Source organism: Rissa tridactyla, chromosome 3 (genome assembly GCF_028500815.1).
Source record: "Rissa tridactyla isolate bRisTri1 chromosome 3, bRisTri1.patW.cur.20221130, whole genome shotgun sequence".
Classification (NCBI taxonomy): Eukaryota; Metazoa; Chordata; class Aves; order Charadriiformes; family Laridae; genus Rissa; species Rissa tridactyla.
Genome location: NC_071468.1, coordinates 72909605 through 72932865, shown reverse-complemented (window position 1 = coordinate 72932865; position 23261 = coordinate 72909605). Strand labels below are relative to the sequence as shown.

At 47.8% G+C, this 23261-nt stretch overlaps 2 protein-coding genes across 6 annotated transcripts in view; one reads left to right on the top strand and one right to left on the bottom strand.

The window, feature by feature from the left end:
- The first annotated feature begins 477 nt into the window (after positions 1-477).
- On the top strand, positions 478-7813 carry VGLL2 (vestigial like family member 2). Of its 3 annotated transcripts, none has more exons than XM_054197337.1 (4): positions 478-717; positions 2944-3235; positions 4963-5481; positions 6638-7813. In XM_054197337.1, exons 1-4 carry the CDS (start codon positions 637-639, stop codon positions 6676-6678), a joined length of 933 nt encoding a protein of 310 aa, XP_054053312.1. In that variant the 5' UTR covers positions 478-636; the 3' UTR covers positions 6679-7813. The 3 variants fall into 3 exon arrangements, with proteins under 3 accessions (XP_054053312.1, XP_054053311.1, XP_054053313.1); XM_054197336.1 differs by having other exon boundaries at positions 6476-7813; XM_054197338.1 differs by lacking the exon at positions 478-717 and adding an exon at positions 838-912 and having other exon boundaries at positions 6476-7813.
- A 10257-nt stretch (positions 7814-18070) lies between these two features.
- ROS1 (ROS proto-oncogene 1, receptor tyrosine kinase) overlaps positions 18071-23261 on the bottom strand; it is a 74175-nt gene continuing 68984 nt past the window's right edge. For all 3 annotated transcript variants that reach the window (XM_054197174.1, XM_054197175.1, XM_054197176.1), the window contains one exon: positions 18071-19334. In XM_054197174.1, coding sequence (XP_054053149.1) covers positions 19189-19334 — 146 coding nt within the window. In that variant the 3' untranslated portion in view covers positions 18071-19188. The remainder of the gene's footprint in view (positions 19335-23261) is intronic.

Here is a 23261-nt window from a genome sequence, read left to right as displayed (position 1 = left end):
CTGCCTTTCCCGGAGCCCCTCTTCGCCCCCGTCGGCAGCGGGGGGCGGCGGAGTGCCGGGGGGGGCTGTCCGGTCCCGACCGGGGGACACGGCGGGACCCGGCACCGGCGGCGGGGCAGCACCCGGCACGGTGAGCACATGAAATAAATGAAATTAAATGAAACTCAGCGGGAAAAGGGCTGCCCCGCCGGGCAACACCACCGTCCCCCCCCGCACTCCGCAGCCGCTGGCGGATCCCTGCGCGGCCGGGGCGGGCGCCGGTGCCGGAGCTCCCCCCGCTGCTCCCGGGCAGCCCCGGCTGGAGAATGGGGCTCTCCCCGCCTCCCCCCACCCCTGCCCCTCGCCGGGCATGGGGTCGGGGCTGAAACCCACCCCCCGGAAGCCCATGGAGCCCCTCCGGCCCCGGCGCATTTGCGGGAGGGAGCCGCGCTATAGGGAAGGAGTCAGGGAAGGAGGGCAGGGAGGGAAAGGTGGGGGGGGTCATCTCAGCCCAGCGCGGTCTCATCCCCCCCTCACTCCTCCCACCAACGAGTGGTGCCTCTTAACCCCCGGGAACCTCCCTCCCGCGAAGCACTGCTCCGCTTTGCAGAACCCCGAGTTGATGAGAAAAAACCCAATTCCCGGCGGCGGCCAGCCATGAGCTGTTTGGATGTTATGTACCCAGTCTACGGTCCCCCCCAGCCCTACTTTGCAGCAGCCTACAGCCCCTACCACCAGGTACGCGCGGGGGGCAGCGGCGGAGCGGCGGGGGGTGGGAGGGGTGTCGTCTGGAGGATGGCCGTCTGGGGCCTTACCAAAAGGAAAAAGGGAAAAGGAGAAGGGGAGGGGAAAGGGTGGGGGGGAGAAGATCTGGGAGCCTGCGATGGTGAGCGGAGCAGAACCGCATCCCACCTTGGCGCGGGGCTCGGCAGGGTACGTACCCCGGCGGCGACCGACGGGCTGCGGGCTGCCTCGGCAGCGACAGGGAGATTTTAACCCTGCGGTGGCTTTTTAGGGATTTCTTTTCTTTTTTTCTTTTTTTCTTTTTTTTCCCCCCCCTTTGCCGGGACGGGCTCCATCCCATCGCGGCGGCTCGGGGCGGCGATGCCCGCGGTTTGCAGGGGTACCGCCGGGAGCGGCGGGGCCGGGCTGCCCGGGGCATCGCTCCCCCCTGCCCGCCGGCATCCCGGCCGCCGCCGCGGGAGGGGGGCTCCGGAGTCACGGTCTGGACGTGGCGGGGTGCGGGGTGGGGGGGGGGGCGAGAGCTTCGGGAGGCTGCGGGGTTTCCCCGCTTTGGCGGTGGGGGAGGAAGCCCCGGCCCCGAGGGGAGCGGCGGGGCTGCGGAGATGCTCCCTGCTCCCGGGGCCCGCTCGGCGGCGGGACGCCGGCCCGGCCCCCGGCCCCACCGGGCTCCCGGCGGCGGCGGCCGCCTGCGGGACCCGCGGGTGCTTCGTGGCCGGGAGTCACGTCCCGCCGCCACCGCGCTGCTCTGTCGCGGCTGTCGATTCATCCCCAGATTTCGATAAAAGGATCCCGGCGGCCGCGGGGATGTTTGGCTGCACGCACGGCCCGTCCTGCGCGGGGAATCGCCCGCCCCGGGACACGCACTCTCCCGCGTGGGGCAGCGCTCGTTTCCCCGGGCTGCACCTGCTGCACACCGCTTTCTCTTTCGCCCTCTGGGTTTCTCTTTTTTTTCTTTTTTCTTTTTTTTTCCTCCCCCTTATTCCTTCCGGAAACGAATTCCTTCTCTACCCCGGCAAAATGAAAAAGGGGATGGGTAAAGGCGGCAGACCCCCGCCGTGCAGGGCCGGAGCGAGCGGTCCCGCTCCGCGCAGCCCCCGGCGTGGTGGCCCGTGTGCCACCTCCAGCGCCTGGCAGCGGGACCGGAATTCCCGTTACAAATAGCAAATGATGTCTCCCCCTACCTTGCCTTCCCCCCCACCACCAACACCACCTCCCCCACTCCACCCCCCGCACACGGCTTCGTGACATTATTTAGGGGGATGATCATTAGCTCAATGGCCGAGCCGGGAGCCAAGCGGGAAAGGCGGTCGTCACGAAGGAGTGACATTATTAAATATCTCGCGTATCTTGGCCCAAGGCTGTGACTCGTCCCCTCGATGCTTCCCCCGCCGCCCGCCCCGCGGCTCTGCCCGCAGCGGCCGAGCCCGGACTCCGCGTCCCAGCGCTCATTTCTAAGAAACTCCCCGCAGTTGCGGACACTCTAACGCCGATAAAGAGAAGATGGGAAACATCCAGCGAACTTCTCCACGCCCGCTGTTTTCCCACCCAGCGGAATCCAGTAAAAACAGAATCATCTTGTAGGAAATACCTGGAGCTTCTCGCTGGCCAGGGAAATGCTTTTTTTTACCCTGAAATGTGTTTGAGGCTGCCAGTTTTGTTTTCCCTCCCCCACTTCCTCCTCCTCGCCGCTGTGGGTTACAGGACAGTTTTGGGGACAAACTTTGCAAGCCGGGGACCGAGCGGCGCTCGCCTTTCCCCCGCTGCCGGCGCTGCGCCGGGGGTGGCCGGCCACCGACCCCCCGCACCCCCTCCGCCTCACTCCCCGCATTTCAGCCCCTTGGCGGCCGCGCCTCTCCCCCGGCAAGGACCCGGCCTGCAAAGTGCCTTCTTGTGCGGCACTTCGTGTGGCGACCCGCGCGTGTGACCTGCCGCTGGCCCCGCACGGAGGCTGTCTGGCTCCATCCCGGGGTGTCGGGCCCCCGGCCCTATTTGCCGCCCCTGCTCTGCCTCCCCGGGGTGGGGCAGACACGCAGACACGGGCTGGGGGGTGCTGCTGGGGGGACAGCGGGGACCAGGCTTTTGCATCCTCTGGGAAAGATCGCGGGAGCGGGCTCGGCGCTGCATCCCGGCTGGCACAGGGAGAGCCAGCGCACCTCGCTGCACTGCGCTGCGTGACCGGCTCTGTTTTCTTCCTTCCGTCCTTCTTTCCCTTTCCTCCAGAAACTCGCCTTTTACTCCAAAATGCAAGAGGCCCCGGAGAGCGGCAGCAGCGCCGGCGCCAGCAGCTCCTTCCCCAGCCACCCCGCGGCCAGCATCAAGGAGGAGGACTGCAGCCCCGAGAAGGAGCGACCCCCCGAGGCCGAGTACATCAACTCCCGCTGCGTCCTCTTCACCTACTTCCAGGGGGACATCAGCGCCGTGGTGGACGAGCACTTCAGCCGGGCGCTCAGCCAGCCCAGCAGCTTCTCGCTCGGCAGCGCCAAGGCGGCGCGGAACGCCGGCTCCTGGCGGGGTGAGCGCGGAGCGGGGCGCGGGGCGGGGGGGTGCGCAGGACGGCAGGGTCCCGTCCCGGGGCACCCTGCTCCCCTCCGCTGGCCGCGGGTGCCCGGGAGCCGGCTGTCCCCGGGGCTGACACTTTTAGGGGAAAAAAAAGAACAGGAAAACTCCCTTCAGTTGACGTCGGGCTGCGGTGGCCCGGGGGCAAGCGGCCCGGGAGGTGGCCCGGGGAACTGAATCCCATTTACGGCGCGGATGATTTACCTGGGGGGGGCTGCAACTAAACAAGCCGCTGAGGAACCCCTTCACTGTGGCTCTGGCAAGCATCTCCCCTGCTGACCCCACTGGGGCAGTGTGAAGTTTAGCGCGGTGGTAATTGAAGATGGAAACAAAGGAAAAACCAAACGTGAGAACCAGCTTACCGGCTTCCCACCGCTAAAAAACAGATTGTGCATGTCTCTGTATCTCGCCCTACGTTTATCACCACCCTGGTTACTGCTGGAGCAGAGAAAAGGACCCTAAATTTCTGAAAATGAGGGCTTTCAGACCTGCCCACAGCAGGGGCACTGTGCCGGCAAGGCCAAGGCCCCGGCTGATGTGCAGCTCTCCACAGCCATGCTCCATTCACCCTGGACAGGCCCGTGGGGGTACCTGGGGCAGATGGGAGTATCCTTCCCCACCTTCCACCTGCCGGACAGTTAGGGCAGGCATTTCTTTTGGGGCAGTTTTGGGGAACTTCCCTCGTGGGGCCACCTGCTCAGGCAAGAGATGGTTTCCCAGCCCCCCTGTGAATTGCTGTCAGTTGTTTCTAAGAATTAAATAGTAGTTTAAATATTTCACGGGCGAAAGATATTCAGTGCTGGAATGGATGGCAGGAGAGAGAGTTCTTTGCTCGTCATGAACTGCTTCTCCTGAGTAATGCTAGGGCGCAGAGCTGACATACCTCCCTGGCAAACATGCATCACGATCATGTTTTTATTTGTCTCGGGAACAGTATGCATTCCCAATTAATAATGCATAACATCTGTCTGTGCTATTAATAATCACTAGTCCACCTTGCATGTTGCTTACTAGGTCAAAAAAACGTAGGATCCTTGTACTTCGCCCTGCCAGTCTCCAAAGATCTGCAGAGATCTTCCCAAATATGTCAATGACATACCCAAGAAACAGGCGTAAGTCCAGTGTAATAGATGCAGAGTTGCCTGCAGATATTTATAAAATTCAAGTTGGCCCTTAGTTGCATCTCATGCTGTTCCTGCCCGCTTTGAAACCGTGCTGAGGCAGCAGCCGCTTCCCTGGCAGGGTCAGGCATCTCCGAGGTGCTGGGTGTAAATGCTTAGACAGGGAGATTACTACAAAAACAAACAAGACAAATCCAACCCTGGAAATCACAGCGGTGCATAATAGCTTTCAGTTTTCTCAGTTTCCAGTACTGAAGAAAAGAGATGCTTCCCTCGCCTTAGGTAACAGCCTTTTCTCCAAGTACATACTAAGAGAAACCAAGAGCAAATAGTTCCAGTTTCCTGGATAAGCCCTGGGCTAGGTGTGTTGGATTGTTTAGCTGGGGAGGAATCTGTACTCGTTGGGAGCAATTTCTTGTGTCTGGCAGTTTTGGGGGGGGATGAAGGGAATGTGAGGGCTGTTTTGGGGGGTATCTGGGGAGGGGCAGAGCGCTAGGGAAAGGAGAACAGGGCTCGCCGGGTGTGCTCATTGCTGCCTTTCCCTCCCACTCCCTTCGCCCAGACGGCTCCTTCCCGATGAGCCAGCGCAGCTTCCCGCCGTCCTTCTGGAACAGCACGTACCAGCCCTCCTCGGTCCCCGCCACCCTCAGCAGCCCCCTGGCAGCTGCCGCCCACAGTGAGCTGCCCTTCGCCGCCGCCGCCGCCGACCCCTACGCGCCCGCCTCGCTGCACGGCCACCTGCACCAGGGCGGCCCCGAGCCCTGGCACCATGCCCACCACCACCACCACCACCACCACCACCACCCTTACATCGGGACACAGAGCACCGCCTACCCCCGCCCCGCCGCCATGCACGAGGTCTACGGGCCCCACTTCGACCCCCGCTACGGCTCGCTCCTGGTGCCCACCGCCTCCGTCCGCCCTCACCGCCTCACCCCCGCCTCCGTGCCCACCCCGGTCAGCCCCCCCTGCGAACTGGGCAAGAGTGAGGCGGGCGCCGCTGCGGCCTGGACGACGCCGGGACCCTTCCCCAATGCAGCAGGGGACATGGCACAGAGCCTCGGCCTCAATGTGGACGCAGGTAAAGAGCTGCCCTCGGCCCTGCCGGGACCCCGGCTCAGCTGCACCCCTGTCCCCTGACTCCCTCACACCATCCATAGTAGTAGGGAAGGACCCCCCAGTGGCGGGGCAGCTGGGGCGCTGCTGTGGGGGAATAAATCTGGGGGGTGGAAGCCCCATGGGAGACACCCACGCTCTGCCCTGGATGCTCTTCTTGGGGTTCTCAGGCCAGGCAAGTGAGGAAGGGGATAGGGACGATGGGAAGGGCAACACATCACACACACCTCCCAACATCCTTGGAATTTCTGACACCCTGAGGGCACAGGTTGCTTTGAAATACTGTTGTCCTGGCCCTGGCCCTGCTCTTGCCTTGGGTAGCGAGAGCTGGGAGCAGGACGGAGCCAGCCCAAAGGTCACTGCCTCACTCCCTCCGTGGGCCGCCCCAAGGGCAGCCACCGCAGAGCAGATCATTTCTAGACCCCGGGCAGGTTCAGGAGCTACCTCCTCTCCTTATTTATTTTTTTCCTGCCAGTTTTTGAGAGGGAAGCACGATTGCATTTGCTGAGCAAAAAGGGCAATGTTTTTCCCCTGGTAGTGGTACCCTGTGCCTGGAAGTAAGGCTATGTGGCCTTAGCAATGACAAAAAGGTGACACAGGCATAGTCAGCGGTGGCAGTTCCTGAGGCAGTGGTTGTGGAGGCAAGGAAAGCCCACTCTGGCAGCAGTTCTCCGTGCTGAAGTTGGGTTATCACAGCCAGGAATGGCTCCTTTTGGTGGCCTCCCTTTAGGCAGGAGGGTCATGTGCCTGTCTCCAGTCTTGGAGACCCCTCTGGAGTCTGGACTCCAGAGCTTGGGCTCTTCTCCTTGCTTCTCGGCCTCCTGCCAGCTCTGAGGAGCCCATGCTTTAGACTGATTCTCTGATCTCAGCTGGCAGAAATGCAGTTTGTCTTTCTCTGTCCTTAAACGCCTGTACCTATTTTTCTTCTTCCCTTTTTTTTTTCTTCTCTCCGTTCTCAGGTTTGCAGCCTCAGGATAAAAGCAAGGATCTATACTGGTTTTAGAGCTGTCCTTCACTCTTCTTCCCCTGGCTCTCCCCTGTAGATCTCTGCCTGTTAGACATGGTGGCATTCAGAGCTGAAATCGGGTCGGTTTGTAACAGCTTCTGATCTTGGTTTGCAGCTCGCCGTTACTCCTTCTGTGGTGGATCCCTTCTGAGCTGATGTGCTGACTCAAAGACTCTCAGATCCCCCCTTGCCCTTTTCCAAGCCCACCGTGGCCCTGCAGCTCGGGGAAAGACAACGGGACTTAAAAGGACCCGGCATTGCAAGGACGGAACTTTAGACTTATTTTGGAGAGGAAAATCCTTCCGTTGCAAGAGGAGAGCCAAAGACGATGAACTTCTATTTAAGCAGACCCCACACCCAGAACTGGAGCCAGACCACTCTAAAAGAGTCAAATGACGTCATGGATGGTGATGCAAAACCACTGGCCTTTGTACAGGGGGCAGAGGAAATCATGGGGTTGTTTTTTTTTAGTGGTGTGAATATTTTTTTACGGCAGCGAAAGTTATTTCTCGAACGCAAACATGGGAAAGCTACTTAGCAGTTTTGAACTGGATTTTTACTTTGCAGTATAGAAAAGTAAAAGGAGAAGAAACTGGAACTCACGAACGTTTTCAGACTACCAAGGAACTGCTCTGATTTTTCAGTTTTGTGGTTGTGAGTGGCAAGTGTGTGGCCGGGGCCACCTGCCCTGGGCTTACAGAGATGCAGCTGTTCCACACACAACTGCTCAAACCCCAGAAAGACGAAAACCAAGGTGGCACTTCTCAAAGTCTGGCACAACATTTGCATTGGATATGTAACGGTGGTTTGATTGTGTTTTTTGTGTTGTTTTTGTGGTTTTTTCTTTTTTCTTTTTTTTTTTTTTACAAGAAACATTTTCTGGTGAAAATAAAACCCTCTTAAAGCAGGGGGAGAAAGGAAACCCGTGAAGAACGGCTCACCCTCAACCCGACAGCCTTTAAGGGGAACACCAGAAGGAAAGGCACGTGGTGGACAATAGGTCTGAGTTGCCTCTAACATTTCTCTTCGTCTACTTGTTGCTGTCATTTTGTCACTTTAATAGTCATTTTGCTTTGGTTTTTTGAAAGGGGGAATAAGATATCTATTTAACAGTAGGAAAGCTGCATTAAAGGTATCTCCTTCTTTCACCCTGTGTGCTTTTATGAAGAATTAAAGCTAAATAAGAGAAATGAGGCAAACTGGAAACTTCAGGATGAAATAGGAAAAAATACCTGTCGTGGATGAAGTGAGTTATTTTATTACTTTGCATTAAAGATAAATAGAAATCCTAGCAGTTGAAAATATTTTCTTACTGAGTAAAAACTACAGTGGTATATACAAAAGATAAGAAAATGCAAGATTGTTGCAGTGCTGCATTTTAGTGAACAGTGTCTGTGAGATGGGTTAAGGTGAGGGTGCTGCTCCGTAATAACAGATGTTTCCTCATAAAGCTGATAGAAGAGGGGACTGTAGCATCCGGCTTTGCTATTGCACTGGTAAATTAAGATGCCATTATAGGGTGATGAATAAGTAATGAAACAGTGCAGAAATGGAAATTTCGCCCTATACTTAAAAGCTGACTTTTTTACAGGCAAAACATCTCATGCCAACACTAGTGTGTTTTGGTTTGTTCTGGGTTTTTTTTCTTAATGTGGTGGTGTTGAAAGCTGACAAAGTTCAATGCACGTAAGAGGAGAGTCCTAACATTACCCCTCTGACACTAGGAGAAGCAGTGGAAAATGGAATTTTGTGCTGTGGTGCGAGTTTTTACCTTTCAACAACCCTCACGTAATCTGGCATAATGTTCATCACGTGTCAGAAATGGAGTTATGAACAACACAAACTCACTTCTCCTAGGTTTCAGCTCGGCAATAACTCCATTTCGGGGAAAGAATAGGAATCCTAGTAGTATGAACACGACAAAGCAGTGTGAGTAAATAGCGTGAGAAGCTGGCAAGGAGCGATGTGTGCCAGCGATCCCCGGCCAGAGCTCGGCAAATGGCTGGAGGTGACTTGCCGTCATCCCTTCGGCCAGACATACCCCCGAGCATTTCGCGCTCAGACTCTGCTTAGCCAGAGCCCAGACAAGCTGTAAAGGGCAAGGGAAGGACTCCAGGATTTATATTACTGGTTAAACCAAAAATGTTCTGAGGCATCTATCAAGAAAGAGGGCAGCAGCACTTTGCAGGAGAAAAGTAACCAAAAATAGCATTTAACTGTATTGCTGCAGAGGTTTAGAGATAACAGGATCATTCTGTGAGCATTTGCCTGTGGGGTTTTTTAGGCTGTTTTTAAAGGTTTGTTTAAAAAAAAGATTAATCTGGCTCTAGCATTGGTTGTGTTTCACCACAATTGTTTCTTTTTTCTTTCTTTCCCCTCGCCCTTCCTCTGCAATTCATAATTAGGAGTGCTCAGCGGTACAACCCAAATACGTTTGGAAATATTCATGTAGGTAAAACCAGTCATTTACTTCATTGGCATTTACAATTAATTTTGACTATGAATATTTTCAAGCATGAGAATTTATGCAATGAGTACGTGAATTTGTTCTCCGGGTCCTCTTTTTTGTTGTCATATTTTGAAAGCATCCAAACACCAAAGTCCAGATTGTGGCTGGAGGTGTTAGAGGTTGTGCCAACAACTTTTTTTTTTAAATACTCCTGCTACGGATGGATTGCAATCTGAAAGAGCACATGCCCTATTTTGGCTAACCTTTGCAGAGTGTTGCTCATTCTGTGTTATTGTGCCTCCAGGTGCTCACAGCACCTACCTTACAGGCTTGGGAATGAGCCTTTCCAGGACCGGAGCCACGGCTCCCAGGGTGGTAACAGTGCAAACAACCCCAGTGCCACTTTGCAGGTCTGTTTTGTTCCTCTTTGCATCATAGTTTATGACTTGCTTAATCATGGATGCTTGCAGGGAATCTGGAAATACAAAAGAAACCCTTCTTTTATGTGACGTATGTCTTTTTTGTCACCTGCTTGTCACACGCGGAAAGAGCAGGGCTGCAAGTCCCCGCTCCTGCAGCCTGGAGAGCCGATCCTGCCGGTGCCCCTTCCCGAAAGCCGTGCGGAGGTCGGCACCGGCCTCGGCTCTCTCACTGCCCACCTGACAAACAGACCAGCCCAGCTGGGACAGACAAACAGACGCAGCTCCTGACCCATTCAGGCGGGGAAGGAGGCAGAGGGACGGGATCTGCCGCAAAGCACAGCAGTACCAGGCATAGCGAGAGTATCCGCTGTGAGAGCAGGTTGTACGAGTTTGCAGAGGGAACTCTGGGCACATTCACTACAGACATTTATCTCCCGTTCTGAAAATAACTGAAACTTAGCAAAGCGCTAAGGAATACCGTTTTAATGAACTTCAAGGTCAACAGCGATCTGTCAAGGAAAGAATGGAAGTGGGGACGGTACGTAGTATTTGTGTCGCAGTCTATGTGGTCACAGTCTACGCTTTATTTTAACGAGTGTTTTGCTTCAGTACAGCTGCAGTTGCAAGAATGCTGCGCAGACCTCTTTAGACACGTATTTATGTGCCCCTGCACTTACAGCCTAATGTTGGCGAGCTTTAGGGTGACGTTCCTTATTTCCCGCCTCCTTTTCCAGTGGGTTTTCCATAGGAGCCCCCAGCAAAGGAGAAGGAGGAGGGAAGAAGAGAGGCTGAAAGAGAGTCTGAGTAATCCTCTGCCTCTCCTGGACCGTCTGCTGCCTGTCTCTGGGGAAACGTATCTGCCCTGTCTCCTCCTTGGGTCAGGAGGGACTGCTGCCCCTTCTCGCCTTCCCTTTGAAGTCTTATTTAGGTTCATGACAAGCTCTAGTGAGGGCTTAAAGGTTGGTCCCTTCCTAGAAGGGAGGAAAATGCTGCTGGTGCCTTTGGATGCATCAGGGTTCTCTGACTGGCAGTCCTCGTACATCTTTTTCTGGGCAAGGGCTGTAATTAAGGTGCCCTTTTGATTACAGAAGGGCGAGCCAGCTCCTCTGGGGGATTGTGGTGTCCTGGCTGGCTTCCCTGGCCTGCCACCCAGAGGAGCAGTTGCAGCAGGGGAAGGAGGGAGACTTGCAGTGTGATTATCTGGAGGAGTGAGGTATTGATTTTGTAGGCTAGGCAATTTTTGCACAGGGAAATGGGAATAGGGGACAGTTAAAAGAAAAAAAAAAGGAAAAGAGAAAAAGGAAAAGAAAAAAGGGGGAAAAGAAAAGTAAAAATTAAGAAAGGAAATGGAAAATAGAAAAAGAAAAGAAAGAAAAGACTTTACTTCAGTCAACCCTCAAGACTTGGGGCTATACCCTTGTGAACTGAAGTGTTAATTTAGTTCCCAGCATGGTTAGACTCTTCTGTAAACCAACTGCACTGTCAAGCAGCTCAGGCTATCAGGGTCCCCCCTGTTCGTGTGGATCTCTGGTCGCACAGGAGGAGTTAGTGACCTTTGCAGTGCACCTTCTACTACCTCCATAGCCAGGCGTAACCTGTGAATCGTGCACCAAACAAACCCATGAGCGCAAATTGTAACAGAGAGGCACCAGGGCACCGTGTCCCCCTCCTCCTGCCCCTGCCCTCTCTGCGGGAGAAGAAGGGGTGCAGGGCTGTGGGGGTGTGCACCCCTGGGCCCCACTCTCATGCACAGGCACCTCCCTTTGCCGTGCTCAGCTGCAGCTCACAAAAACACAGGCTGACCAAGGACTGGAGCTTTTCTTTAGGGATGTGTCGGTTGGTTATTTGCATTCACGGTAAAGGCAGGATAAATACAAACGGGAGAGCTGTCCCATTAGGAGATGTAACACCACGCTGGATGTTACTGAGGGTGCCCCGTCTCCTCCACTGCATGGCACATTCCCACCTGGCCAAGGCACGGCTGCAAGGAGCTCTCCTCGTTCAGAAACCCCTCCCCACCCCACACAACTTCTTCGCTTCTCCTGTCCTCAACTTCTGGCCCCATCCCTGACCCTGCATCTCATCCCATCTCTGTTCTCCTGCCTCACCCAGTCTCTTCCTTCCTGCACTTGCCACACTGGCCCCAGGGTGCAGGAAAGAGGAGCAAAGGAACGTCATTAGGAGGGACACAAACTTCCCCATCAATGCTGTTTGCATGTAGTTGAAGCATCAGTATTTGTACGATAAACAGAATTGGGCAAACATAGGCCCTCTCTGGAAGAGCCAGGGCATTGGCCCCAATCCTGCACCATACCCCTATAGTAGGAACAAAGCCCTAATCCCTGATCCAGTGGAACATCTCATTTTTTTCCACAAGTGGAGTTCTAAAGAGCTGCAACAGCCCCAGTTGCACAGAGACACAAATGATTATTCTCTCTTGACAGACCTGCACAGCTCCCTCCTTGTAGTTAACCGCAGTCCCAGTGAGCTGGATCAGGAAAGAGACACTTGATAGCTGCTGTTTCCGTGGTTGAAATATTTGTGAAGTTAGCGCATAATCTGAAAGCAGAAGCTAATAAATTATAGGGTGCTAATTGGGGCCGGAGTGGAGCTGTCAATCATATTATCCTAAACACACAGAGACCCTCATAACCTAAAAAGGCAAGAGAGCCTCCAGGAACAGCTCCCAGTTGTCACTAGCCATGACCTCCACTTCAGTGAGAGCACAGAGAGTCAAGGCAGACAGTTTATTCTGCTAAGAAAACGCAAATCCTGTGTTTAAGAGGGCACTTGTATTTTGTTTTGTTTACCCTCTGTGGGAGTGTATTTCCCAGAGCACTTTCTTGTTTCGCTTTGCCATCTGAGATGCCAGTCTTGCAAATTTAAAAAAAAAAAAGTGTAAATCAGATAAGAATTCACAATTCTTATACTTGCATAGCCTGTAGAGCAACAGTCATAAGTTTTTAGTCACTGTCCAACCCCTGTGTATATAGGCCTGTCTTCTAAAATCCATTTTATTGCTAACCCTTCTTTTTTTTTGCTTCTCATGCCCCAGAAACATACATACTTCTTTGAGGCTGCAGGAGTCTATGATCTGAGCCAAACCACAACTGTGCAAACACAGGAGCAAGAGGGCACTTGCAGCTCTAGTCACTTTGTCATCATCTTTTCTTATGTTGCTTCCATCAATAGGTAGGCATTTCAGAAAGCATTCCCTGGAGAAAAGACCTGAAAAAAATGAGGAGCAACCCAGAAGTGAGGAGTGGAAAAGCTTGATTTTGGTGGCAGTATGAGTACTGCATGCAGGCCTGACAACTGAGCTACAGTAAGGTCAAACCCTCTTCCTGATGACACCTCACCAGGCCTTTAGTGACCACCTAAACTTACTGCAGCGATACCATATGATTAACTATACAAGGACTTTTAAAGGTATTTCTAAATGTGTCATTTTTCCTTCATTTTTGATGCCTGTATTAATTATTTAATGCCAACCTTGAATGGTGGGAAGAAGTAGGACCAATGGTCCCTTCTCAGGTTGCTTCTGTGAAAAGAAATAACAGTGTCAAGCCTGGTGATGCTGTCGCTAAAGCCAAGAGCCGTCTTTGACTGGGATAGGCAAGAGGAAGTCTCTGTCAACTGACTGTGGTTTATCATCAACACTAATTTTGTTTTAGTAGATTCAGGTAGAGGATAATTCTTTGTGCCTTAAGCAGCTGACTCAAAAATTATAGAGTGATATGTCTGTTAAGATAACAAAGACTATGTCAGCAGAAAAACTGAGGAAAGCACAAAGCTGGCAAGGTCCTACTCAAAGAACACAAGGCTGCACTGTGTGAGCAGGTCTTGATCCTTGAGGATGTGGTGATGTTAAACTGAAGAAATATGAAGAGGTAAGAGGAGATATTCTCATAAAAGGCTAATTCTGTGACTCCCAGACTTCTGCCTCTCCTGTTTCTCTGTAAGAGAAAGCTAAATATATTCATGACTGGAAATTACTGAGAACTTACACATGGTCAGCCCTCCTGGAAAGGTGTGAAAATTGGATACGTGAAGAGAAATGCACCAGGAGATTAATCAGAGTCCTTAGATTTTGGTGATATGTAACGATGTTGAAACTCCACTGAGTTTCTTATAGGACAGATGAAGCTGCTTACTGTACTGCGTAGGACAACAAAGTGCTCCAATGAGCACTGAGTAACTTGTACTGTTAGGGAAGACAGGAAAGAAAAAAAAGCAGGAAAAAGAAGGTGCAGCTATGCCAACATCATTGCAAAAGGGATTGGTATCCAAACAGAGAGTGGCTATTTTACAGCTCTGTTCTTATCGTAAAAGATAGAAGGTGGTGATGAACATCCCCCAAATGGAAGACATCATCTGAAGAAGAAGTTAACACATTATAAAAAAGGTTATTTCATATGTCAGTATCAGTCATGTCACTGGCAATAATGACAATATTTTGGCATCGTCACTTGGCTTTGATGCACTGTGTTTCTGGTTATTTATTAGACTTAAAACATAATGTCAGTTAGAGGTGCCAAGTGTCATTATAAATAGAGCCATGATCGTTTGAAAAATCCACCTGGTATGCGAGCTCCTGCAACTTACTCCAGTGTGTGTGTAAGAAAAACTTTCAAGAAGCAATTGAAAGAAATTAATGTGAACTAGAACTTTTTAACCACCAACAGACACGTCTATTTTACAGACATTTTACAGGCTATTTTACAGACATTCTTCAGGCTATTTTACAGACATTCTTTTCCACAATAACGGTTTTCAGATCTGTTTTAGCTGAATTAAGATCAGCTTTGTGTAGAAAGAGGTAAATTTGAATCAAGAAGAAAGCTTGCCCTAACAGTCATTATTAAAATGCATAGTCCTAAACCTGAATCACAGAGAATCGGTTTCACCTGGTTGTGCGCAGTAGAGCCACACCTGAGGACTCAAGCCATCATAGACAGCATGCTACAGATGTCAAAGAAAATAAATAAAAGAAAAACCTGGAGACATTAGTTCAAGTAGATGGTAAAACTTTCTCTGCTGAAAACAGCTGTGGGAATCAAGTGTGCAGTGGCCCTACTGTAAGGGTCTTTGTGCCCTTCCATACAAGTACCGAGGGAACCAAATCTTGAGGGACCTTGTGATCTGGAGGATGTTACTAGTCTCTGTTATCTAAGGTACCAGGAAAGCTGAGGAACAGCAACTTTAGTTAGTTTAGTTAGTGTAGCCTGGGCCCTGGCTCGAGCTTCTCAGATAAGCAAGGCTGTGGTGAACTCAGCTCTCGTCTTGTCCCTGCCGCTTATCAGTTTTTGCAGGTAATGGAGACTAACAGAAAACACTCGCGTTAGCAGTATAGCCGCTCAACCTTTTGCCTTTATGGTGGCCATTTTTAAGTTCCCCAGATCTTGGGATGATGACATTGAATGACTTGACAATAAAGTTTCCCAGGGATGATGAGACCTGAATTGAAAATATAAAAAAGGCAAAGAAATCATCTTAACACCCTACTTTTTTCAGTCCTATGTGATACAAGCAAACACGTCTTTCGCTTTTCATATCTCAAAAAATCCTCTTTTCAAGCTGTATAAGTTTTCTCTTCAGAGATCTTGACAGCCACATTCCCATAGCTCATGTCAAACTGCTGAGGGTTTTCTCTGTGGCACATGGGGATAAGCAAGTGATCCCATTGAAGCCTGGCATATCTCAGCAGCAGCTACACGCAAACTTTCCATAACTTTATCTTTCACCCAGTAAGAACTCAATTTTTTTTGGTCATAAAGCTTTGTTTTTTCCTTTGTAGGATCTTGATTGTGATCCTGAATGGAAAGCGTGAAGTACACAGGTTTTGGATAGATCTGGTGATCACCATGTGCCAGCTCAAAAGCCCTCGCAAGTAACTCTCAAACCAGAAATGCACTGATGGTGGGATGTTACCTCCTGCTGTAGACCAAGGGGGCTGAAGATAGCAGACTCAGAATTGATGCCACTGAAAATGCTGCCTTAGTAAATAAATAACATCTGCCCTGGCCCTTCACGTTTACAAAATAATTTACAAACTTTAATTAATCGCCACAGCATTTGTGTTATGTTGTAGTAAATACTATTCATAGGTAGCTGTAAATATTTTTCAGCCATTCATATGGATGTCAAGTCTGCAGCTGAGAGATTAAATAAGCCAACTAAAGCCACATAGTATGTCCATGTCTGTCCAAGCACGGCTCAGAGTTCAGTCATTGCCATTTGAGAGCCCAGCACTGTGGGCCTGTGGTATCACATCCTGAAGCATGCTCACCATCATTGCTCAGTGATCTCGCCAAGTGTTTGTTTTGGCATCAAGGAACAACGAACAGCCTGAGATAGTAACCGACTGTGTCCCAGAGACTCACCTAGGGCATCCCCTCATCAGCCCCTGGGGTCACACACCTCTTCCCGGGCACGTTAGAGACTGTAATGGGTTGGAGTCTATTTTCTTCATAGCAGCTCGTCTTGTGCTATGTTTTAGATTTGCCACCAAACATTAATGCTTTAGTTATTGTTGGCTGGGCTGGTCTGGGCATAGGTCTACCTCTCTCAGCCCAAATCTTGGGAAGCTATAGACTTGGAGGCAGTTTCTCCACTGCTGTACATCAGCACAGCCTAACATATTTAGCCTGATTTACAGCAGGTACACATTGGGTCCGTCTGCTTTATACCAGCCTCAGAATTATGCTTTTTTTAAGAGGGTTTTGGAATTGGTGGTAGGAGTCAGACTTGAGACATCACCTTCTGGTTCCTCCAGCTCTTGCAGAGGGAATCTTCTAAGGACGAGTTTCTCCTCTTATTTAGGTGGCTTTCTCTGGCTTACAAGGGAATCCAAAAATAATTCCTTTTATTACATAGATATCACACCATAGACTCGGTCTCACTGTACACCTTAAACGAAAAATGCATGATATTGCCTCTATGCTTGAGGATGAGTCTCTCAGCAGTACATCACACAAGTGTGGTCACAACAACAGCTTCACTTTTACCCTTATGTCGTATTTAACCTTTCTAATATGTCAGGATTCTTTTCTCCACTAAATAAATATTTCCTTTAAATTACATTGCCACTCTTGAACCCATTTACACTTATTTAAAAACCTATAGTCTTGAAAGTCAAGACACTTGAACTCAAGGCTTTCTTGACTCTTTCCCTTGATCTGCCACAGCAGGAGGTGCCAAGAGCTAGAGACAAACACAGGCCAGGTAGTGCCACTCTCTGCACAAGAGACAATGTGCTAAAAAGATCTCTCATTCTCAACACTTCTTATATGTGCATCTCCCCGACTATAGCTTCGAAAACTGTGATCAGGGGCTGGCTGCTTGAAGGCAAGAGGTGATAGTGAATAAGAGTTGACGAGTAAAGCATGAATCATCGTGAAGAGTTCGAATGAAGAGCGGAAGCATCACTTCAATGAGAAGTGAAATGATGAAGAAGTGTAAAGAGAAGGGTGATACAGAAATATGAAGGATTAAGAAACTCTTTGCAAGTAGCATAATGAGTGGATGCAAGCAAGGTAAGTTTGCACACATCAAATTCAGCTTTGCCATAACTCAGTGGAACTAGTTGCGTTTGCATTCTTACTCCTCTAAGGCAGGGAAACGAGGAAAGGAGAATGGAGGAGGAGAATGGGTAGGGCCATGCTTGGAGCTGATAATTTCTATCACTAAGCATGCCTCAGACCACTGCACGTACAGGGAAGGTCGGGTACTGTGTCTTCCACTGAATTCAGCAACTTATAGATCAGGATCCTTAGATATGATTTGAGAGATTTGTGTTTTACCCAGTCCAATCCATTTTTCATACTATTAGATGCAAAAGGCATAGATCACTGGTCAATATCCTGAGCTTTCATTTATTGGCAATGCATTAAACTTGACACTTTCTTCCTTATCATGCTGTGATAAATCCTTCATTAAAATTACTCTTGTCTTGCAACACTTACAAAATGTGGACAAAGCAAGACTTACCTTCTCCTCTGCTCTTTCTGTGCTGCTTTGGGTATTTGGGACTATTTCAAGACCTGAAGGGCATTACTTCCGAATGCTGTCTGTCACTGACACTCACCTTGCACACTAACCCATTTTACCCATATTGGATAGGCTCTTGCATGACTCTTTTTCAACTCAGACCTATATGAAACTGAATCGACTTGGGTTATCACATCAAAGACATGGTCGTGTGGCCTGTGAAAGTTGCTGCCTAGACGAAATTTTGGCAGGATTGAAGGCTTCTTCTTCTAAAGAAAAAGATATCATGGGAAGTCTTGTTGGTTTTCAAAACCTTTGTTTGTGGCTTGCTGACTGAGTAGTCCTTTTGAGTGAAGAGGAATTACACATGCACATGGAGTCATCCAGGTGTGGTGACTACAGAACTGGGATCTTCCCGGATTCTGGCTGGCACATGCTACTGGTTAGTAAATGTTACTCACGTTTAAGTTAATGAAATGGAAGGATAATTGTACAATCAATTGAGCAGCACTTGAAGAGGAAGGAAATATTATACAGTATTTATTTATTTATCCATCACTCATGGTCTGGTGAGCATGGTTTAGGAGAAAAAAAAAGAAAGCAGCGCTGCAATTGTTGTTACTAGCAAATCTGGCTTGTCCACTAATTTGTAGATGAAGAAAAAAAATATTTATATAATTATAGACCACTTGAAGGGGCTTTGTCAGGGACTTTGAAGAATCCTAATTGAAAAGCTCTCAATTTCTATTTCGTTTGAGTAAAACAGTCAAAAAAAGAATTTCTTCTTCATCTGTGTTGGATCTCCATATAAGAAACTTCTGAAGTTTGATTTCAGTGGAGTTGCATCTTAAAAAGGTATGCATTCTGACATCAGATAGTGCCTTTACTACTCTTTGGTGTCCAACATTCTCAAATATTTGAGTAAGATCAGAGCACGTTTATAGCTTCCTGACAGATGTCAATGCTCTTCATAATTTGCAAACTACTATTCATGATGAAATGTTCCAAAAGGCTTATTGCTGTCTTTTATTCAGTAATGATTTATATATTGTTTTATTATATGTTTTGACTTGATCTCCAAACATTAATAAAAATTTCTCTTCACCCAGTCTCATAAGAAATAAGCGAGGATGGTCAACATTAAAAAGGGAAAGGAAAAGAAATGTAAGAAAACAAGCTTTCCTAGATTCACAGATCAGTTGCTGTGCAACTTAACATTCAAGATGATTGCAAGCATTTGTTTAAATTAAATGGCAAAATAGACTATCTTCAGCAGTGAACAAACCAGTCACCCTTGTTCAGTTGCTTTCTGATTTGGAGTTCATAAAAATACAACAAGAATTTATGTTAGTTTTTCAATTAGTAAAATCTTATTTGCGCAAAATGAATTTAAACCGTTTGTTTGTTGTTTTTTTTCATGAGCGAGTTGGTTGATTCTTTAAGACAGCATACCAATACTCCCTTTTTGGAAGTGTCTGAGGCATATGTGATTGTTTAAAGTTAATCAACACCACAGTAAAATCACTTGCTGTCTGGTTGTTTTATTCTCTTAAACTATCTCCTGTGAAACACCCAAAGCATAACATGTAGAAAATCAAAAGATATGTAATTGTTGTCTTATTCTGCTACACATCATTCAGTACCTTATGATTTTTTTGGTAGTTTTAATGTTTTAGAGAGTTCCTGTTTTTTTAAAGACATCTCTGTAAATATGATGAAGTGTAGAATACTTTCCTTGGCTTATGTCTTCTTTGGTAGAGTGTTTTCTCTTCTTTCACTCTTTCTTTCTTTCAGAGGGAATCAGACTTAACTAAGTTCAGCAGAATTGATGCTTTCTTGCTCTTGGTTGCCTTCTTTGACTAATACCAAATAATTTAAGCCCTCTTGATTCCTTGTTTCCATGAGCGTGGTTGAAAGAATACTGTCCGAATCTGCACATGGAACATCACTATCTGCATTTAAAAAAAAAAAAAAAAAAGACAATGCCCCAGTGATATACATGTAGTATTAGAAAGCAAAGTCAGACAGCTGTTGGAGAAAGTTGGTCTAGTGACCACATAAAGAGTGACTGATGATTCAAATTTATTTTCTGCTATGGTCTGCATGGATTATAGCTTTAAGCAAATCACTTAGGGAAGGTTGGTCATCACCATTCATACTTCTACAGGCAACAATACAGTTATGAATATATGACTTGCTGCTTTTGATAGTAAAGATAGCCTGAATAAGGCCAAAGTGATTTTAATCTGTACCTTTGTGTAACCCTGCTAATAACACTGCTAGAGAGTCCTCTAACATAGGCAGTTCTACCTACTAAATCATTATAGACTGTCTCTCTGGTTTGTCTCTCTAGAAGCTTGAAGTTGCCAATCCAGTGTGTTTTTCCCATTTCTAAAAACTCTTCCCTAATTTGATGCTGTTCATATATACAGAGTTGCCTGAAATCTATTGCCAGGGGTATATCTTTTAAAAAATGTAAAAATGATTAACTAAGGGCTCAAGCTATAATTGTTGCTGTGTTTTGCATTTATTTTTGTAACATGCACCTTCTTTTATTACACTCCCTCCTTACTTTACTTCACTACTGGAAAATTAAACATGTGACATTTGGGGTTATCTGTTCAAAAGAGTCACAAGCATTGTGCTGTCGCACCAGGCAAGATACAATTTATTATGTCACGATAATCACACACACCCCAAGCTATAAAGGCAACAATCTGTTCCGGATGCTAAAGTCCGTTAGGAAAGATTAACAGGAAAAGTCTGAAGGAGAATTTTGATTTTAGAAACCTGTTAGCAAGATAGGGATTGGAACATAGAGCAAATTGTGGTCACGTACCACAGTGACTGACAGCTATGAAAAATCATTTGATACTCATTTTGTCAGTTCAGGACTATTATGGCAATATTTAGTAATTCAATCCCGACTAAGCCTTTACCAACCAGCACAGCTCTTCTTTGTATTTGTTTTTTGTTTAATAAAGCTTTTAATGGGAACCGTCAGGAGTCAGTTGCTTTGGAAAAGGCACAGTGGCAAATGCTGAGGGCATGTTTGCAGCAAACTCTTAAGAGAGAAACCTTAAAATAAGGACCCAAGTAAAACTGGGTATTTACAGACCAGACATATGCCGGCTGACCTGCCTAAGTATAGAACACTAGAGGAGCATTCAGATTTGTTTCCTGTATAAGTATCTGGAACTGATGAGGTGATGTTTACACAAATGTGAGTATGAGGTCACTGAGATATTTTTACCAGATATATAGATACATTACTAATTCTTTCCCCAACAGGTCTGGAGAACTACAGAATATATAAAATATTATAATCCTTTTTCAGCCTATGCACCACTGCGTTTCTCATTATAGAGAAAAAGAGCTAAAAAAATCAAACACCTTGTCTTGGTTTTACTTTTTGAGTTTTGGGGACAAAATAAGCCAGAAAGACTATTTTTGCAAAATAAATATTCCCTATCCAAATACAGAGGAAGAAAATAATGTTGATGTCCTTTTCGCAATGGCATCACATGTATGAACTACATTGTCACTTTCACAGTGAGATTTTTGACTACAAGTGCCCTTTCCTTTGCTGTTGTGCCATCTCCTCTTAGCGCAGTTTTCGGCCCCCATGAAAGCGTAGCACAAGCCAAGATGTCAGGATGGCAAGTTATGTACTACAATGTTTGCCTCTCATGTAAGTCAGCAAAGCAAGCAAATATTTTTTTGCTCACTCAGTTATATGATGGATGGAGATAGAAGATACTGAAAAATGAGGAACTGAGGAAAAAAAAACATTATATGTTGTGAAATTCCCCCAGAAATGTGAGGGCTAGAAGCACCACCAACACGCTGGGGAAGCCATAAGCCAATGCACAGAATTCTGAATAATCTTTGGAAGCTCATTCCCAAAAATGTTAAGAATTTGAAGGAAGAGAGAGAGAAGCTGGAGTGGGAAGGCAGGTCAGAATATTTATGAGATATCATTATTTTCTTTTCGGTTTTAACATTGCTAAAATTAGTTGATTGATGTATAGTCATGCTGGGTTATACGTGAGTAAATGCAGGATAAACCATGTGATGTGATCCCCTCAGATTTCACAAGCAAAGCCTGGCTGAGCCAACAAAACGTCCCAAGAGGAGGCGTCCAAGGAACACCTTCATGGAATCTGAAGTCGTGCTGGGGAGTCAACTCCAAACGCTTAAATCCTGAAGGGTTGTCTACACTGTGGACTGTTGCATAGTGTAGAATTACCCACGTTTGCTTTAAACTACCTACCTCGTGGCATGAGGCAGGCTAGCTCTGGCAGTCCAGACCTTTGTGCAGGCTGAGAAACACTGCTGAGAAGCAGGCTCCTAATTGAGGTCTGTGCTCTCTCAGGTAGACTGCTTCCAATAACTAAAATGGCATGTTCAAAGCTTGTACTTGCATAGATACCTGTCTCAGGTCCTAAACGCATGTAGCTTTGACCTTGCTGGACACTTTTCCTACTAGCGGTGTGCTTAAAGCACAACATCTGAGCCAAAGTGCAGGTAAATTAATTACAATGCATCTCTCCAGGGGTAGGCAGAAGCTTACTCTAGAGAGCCCCACGTTAATTGACACAAGAAACTATGATCGCCTGACTCATAGCAATGAGGGATGGAGTTTGCTTGCTTAGCCTCCTCTGAGGAGGCCACTCCTAACCTGATAACATCCATGCTTCCCCCTTCCCAATCTCAGCATCTCAGTTGGCTGTTTCCTGCCGCAGGGCAGCTGCGATGCCGAGCTGGGTCACATATCCTGCCTCGCCATCGCAGAGTGTCTCTCTTTGCCTGCTCGGTAGGCTGTGTGGGCTCACAACATGTTTTGAAGTCCTGCCTGGAAGGGTGCAAATTTTTGTGATGTCTTGATAAGCAGATGGGTTTTTTGGTGTTTAAGTTCAGAAGGCGACAACATATAAGATGAAAAAAAAGTCAGAAGAAAAGCTGATTGGTAGACACTGAACAAACTGATCTAGAGAAGCTGATCTTCTATTACAGCTATTTCAGGGCCAGATCCTCAGCTAGTGCAAATTAACAAATCTCCATAGAAACCAGTGGGATGCCGCTGATTTACACCAGCTAAGTGGCCAGCTTGAGATGTTACTAATCCTGGGTAACATAAAGCCATTCGATGCTTAGCACCTTCAATATGGTAAGGTATTCAGAAGTACAGTCACGTTTACTTTTTCCCTCTAATATCCTCTTGCTTTTCTTATACATACACTGCCATGCGCTGTACGTGGCAGTAAACGAGAGGCTGGCTGACGTACTGGCATGGCTGAAAGGTGTACCTCACAGTGAACACACTCAAAAGAAGCGCTCGATGACGTGTCTTTGTTCAGGGTGAAAAAGGTGGCTATTGAACCCTGACTTGTCCACCTCAGCTATGTTGGTTAGCTCAAGGAGATAGTTCCTGTGTAGGGAATATTTTCTTGATACCTGCTGGCCACCTGGAGCTGGAGGTGCTGTGTTTCAGTTTCCCCACATTGCCAGTAAGAATATAAATAGAACAAATATATATCCGTTTTAATACTCCACTCTGTATTATATATCAGTGGAGATATATCTGTGTTTCCTGTCTAATGAAGCATATGATCTTGCATGGTTTAAGGGTGACTCACCAAGCTTTGCTATTCTGTCAAATACTAAAGGTGCTAAAAGTGAGAATTTTGCTCATTCTGCATTTCCACTGCACTAAACTGCTTGAAGCATTGGCTGCCTGTCTTTATTTTAATAGATTTTTTCAGAGATCTGCGGACTGAAACCTCTGTGTGCAAGAAGCTGTCTTGGGGAAATACAGATATAAACCTGTCTATGACCTTGTTTATTATCATTTATAATATAAGAGAACCAAAAAGGCC

What these genes read in the sequence shown, in the direction of transcription:
- VGLL2 (XM_054197336.1), top strand. Translation starts at nt 637, where the DNA reads ATGAGCTGTTTGGATGTTATGTACCCAGTCTACGGTCCCCCCCAGCCC. An exon ending in CCTACAGCCCCTACCACCAG is followed by an intron (nt 718 to 2,943) that starts GTACGCGCGGGG and finishes CCTTTCCTCCAG; the next exon opens with AAACTCGCCTTTTACTCCAA. An exon ending in CGGCCTCAATGTGGACGCAG is followed by an intron (nt 5,482 to 6,475) that starts GTAAAGAGCTGC and finishes CTCCGTTCTCAG; the next exon opens with GTTTGCAGCCTCAGGATAAA.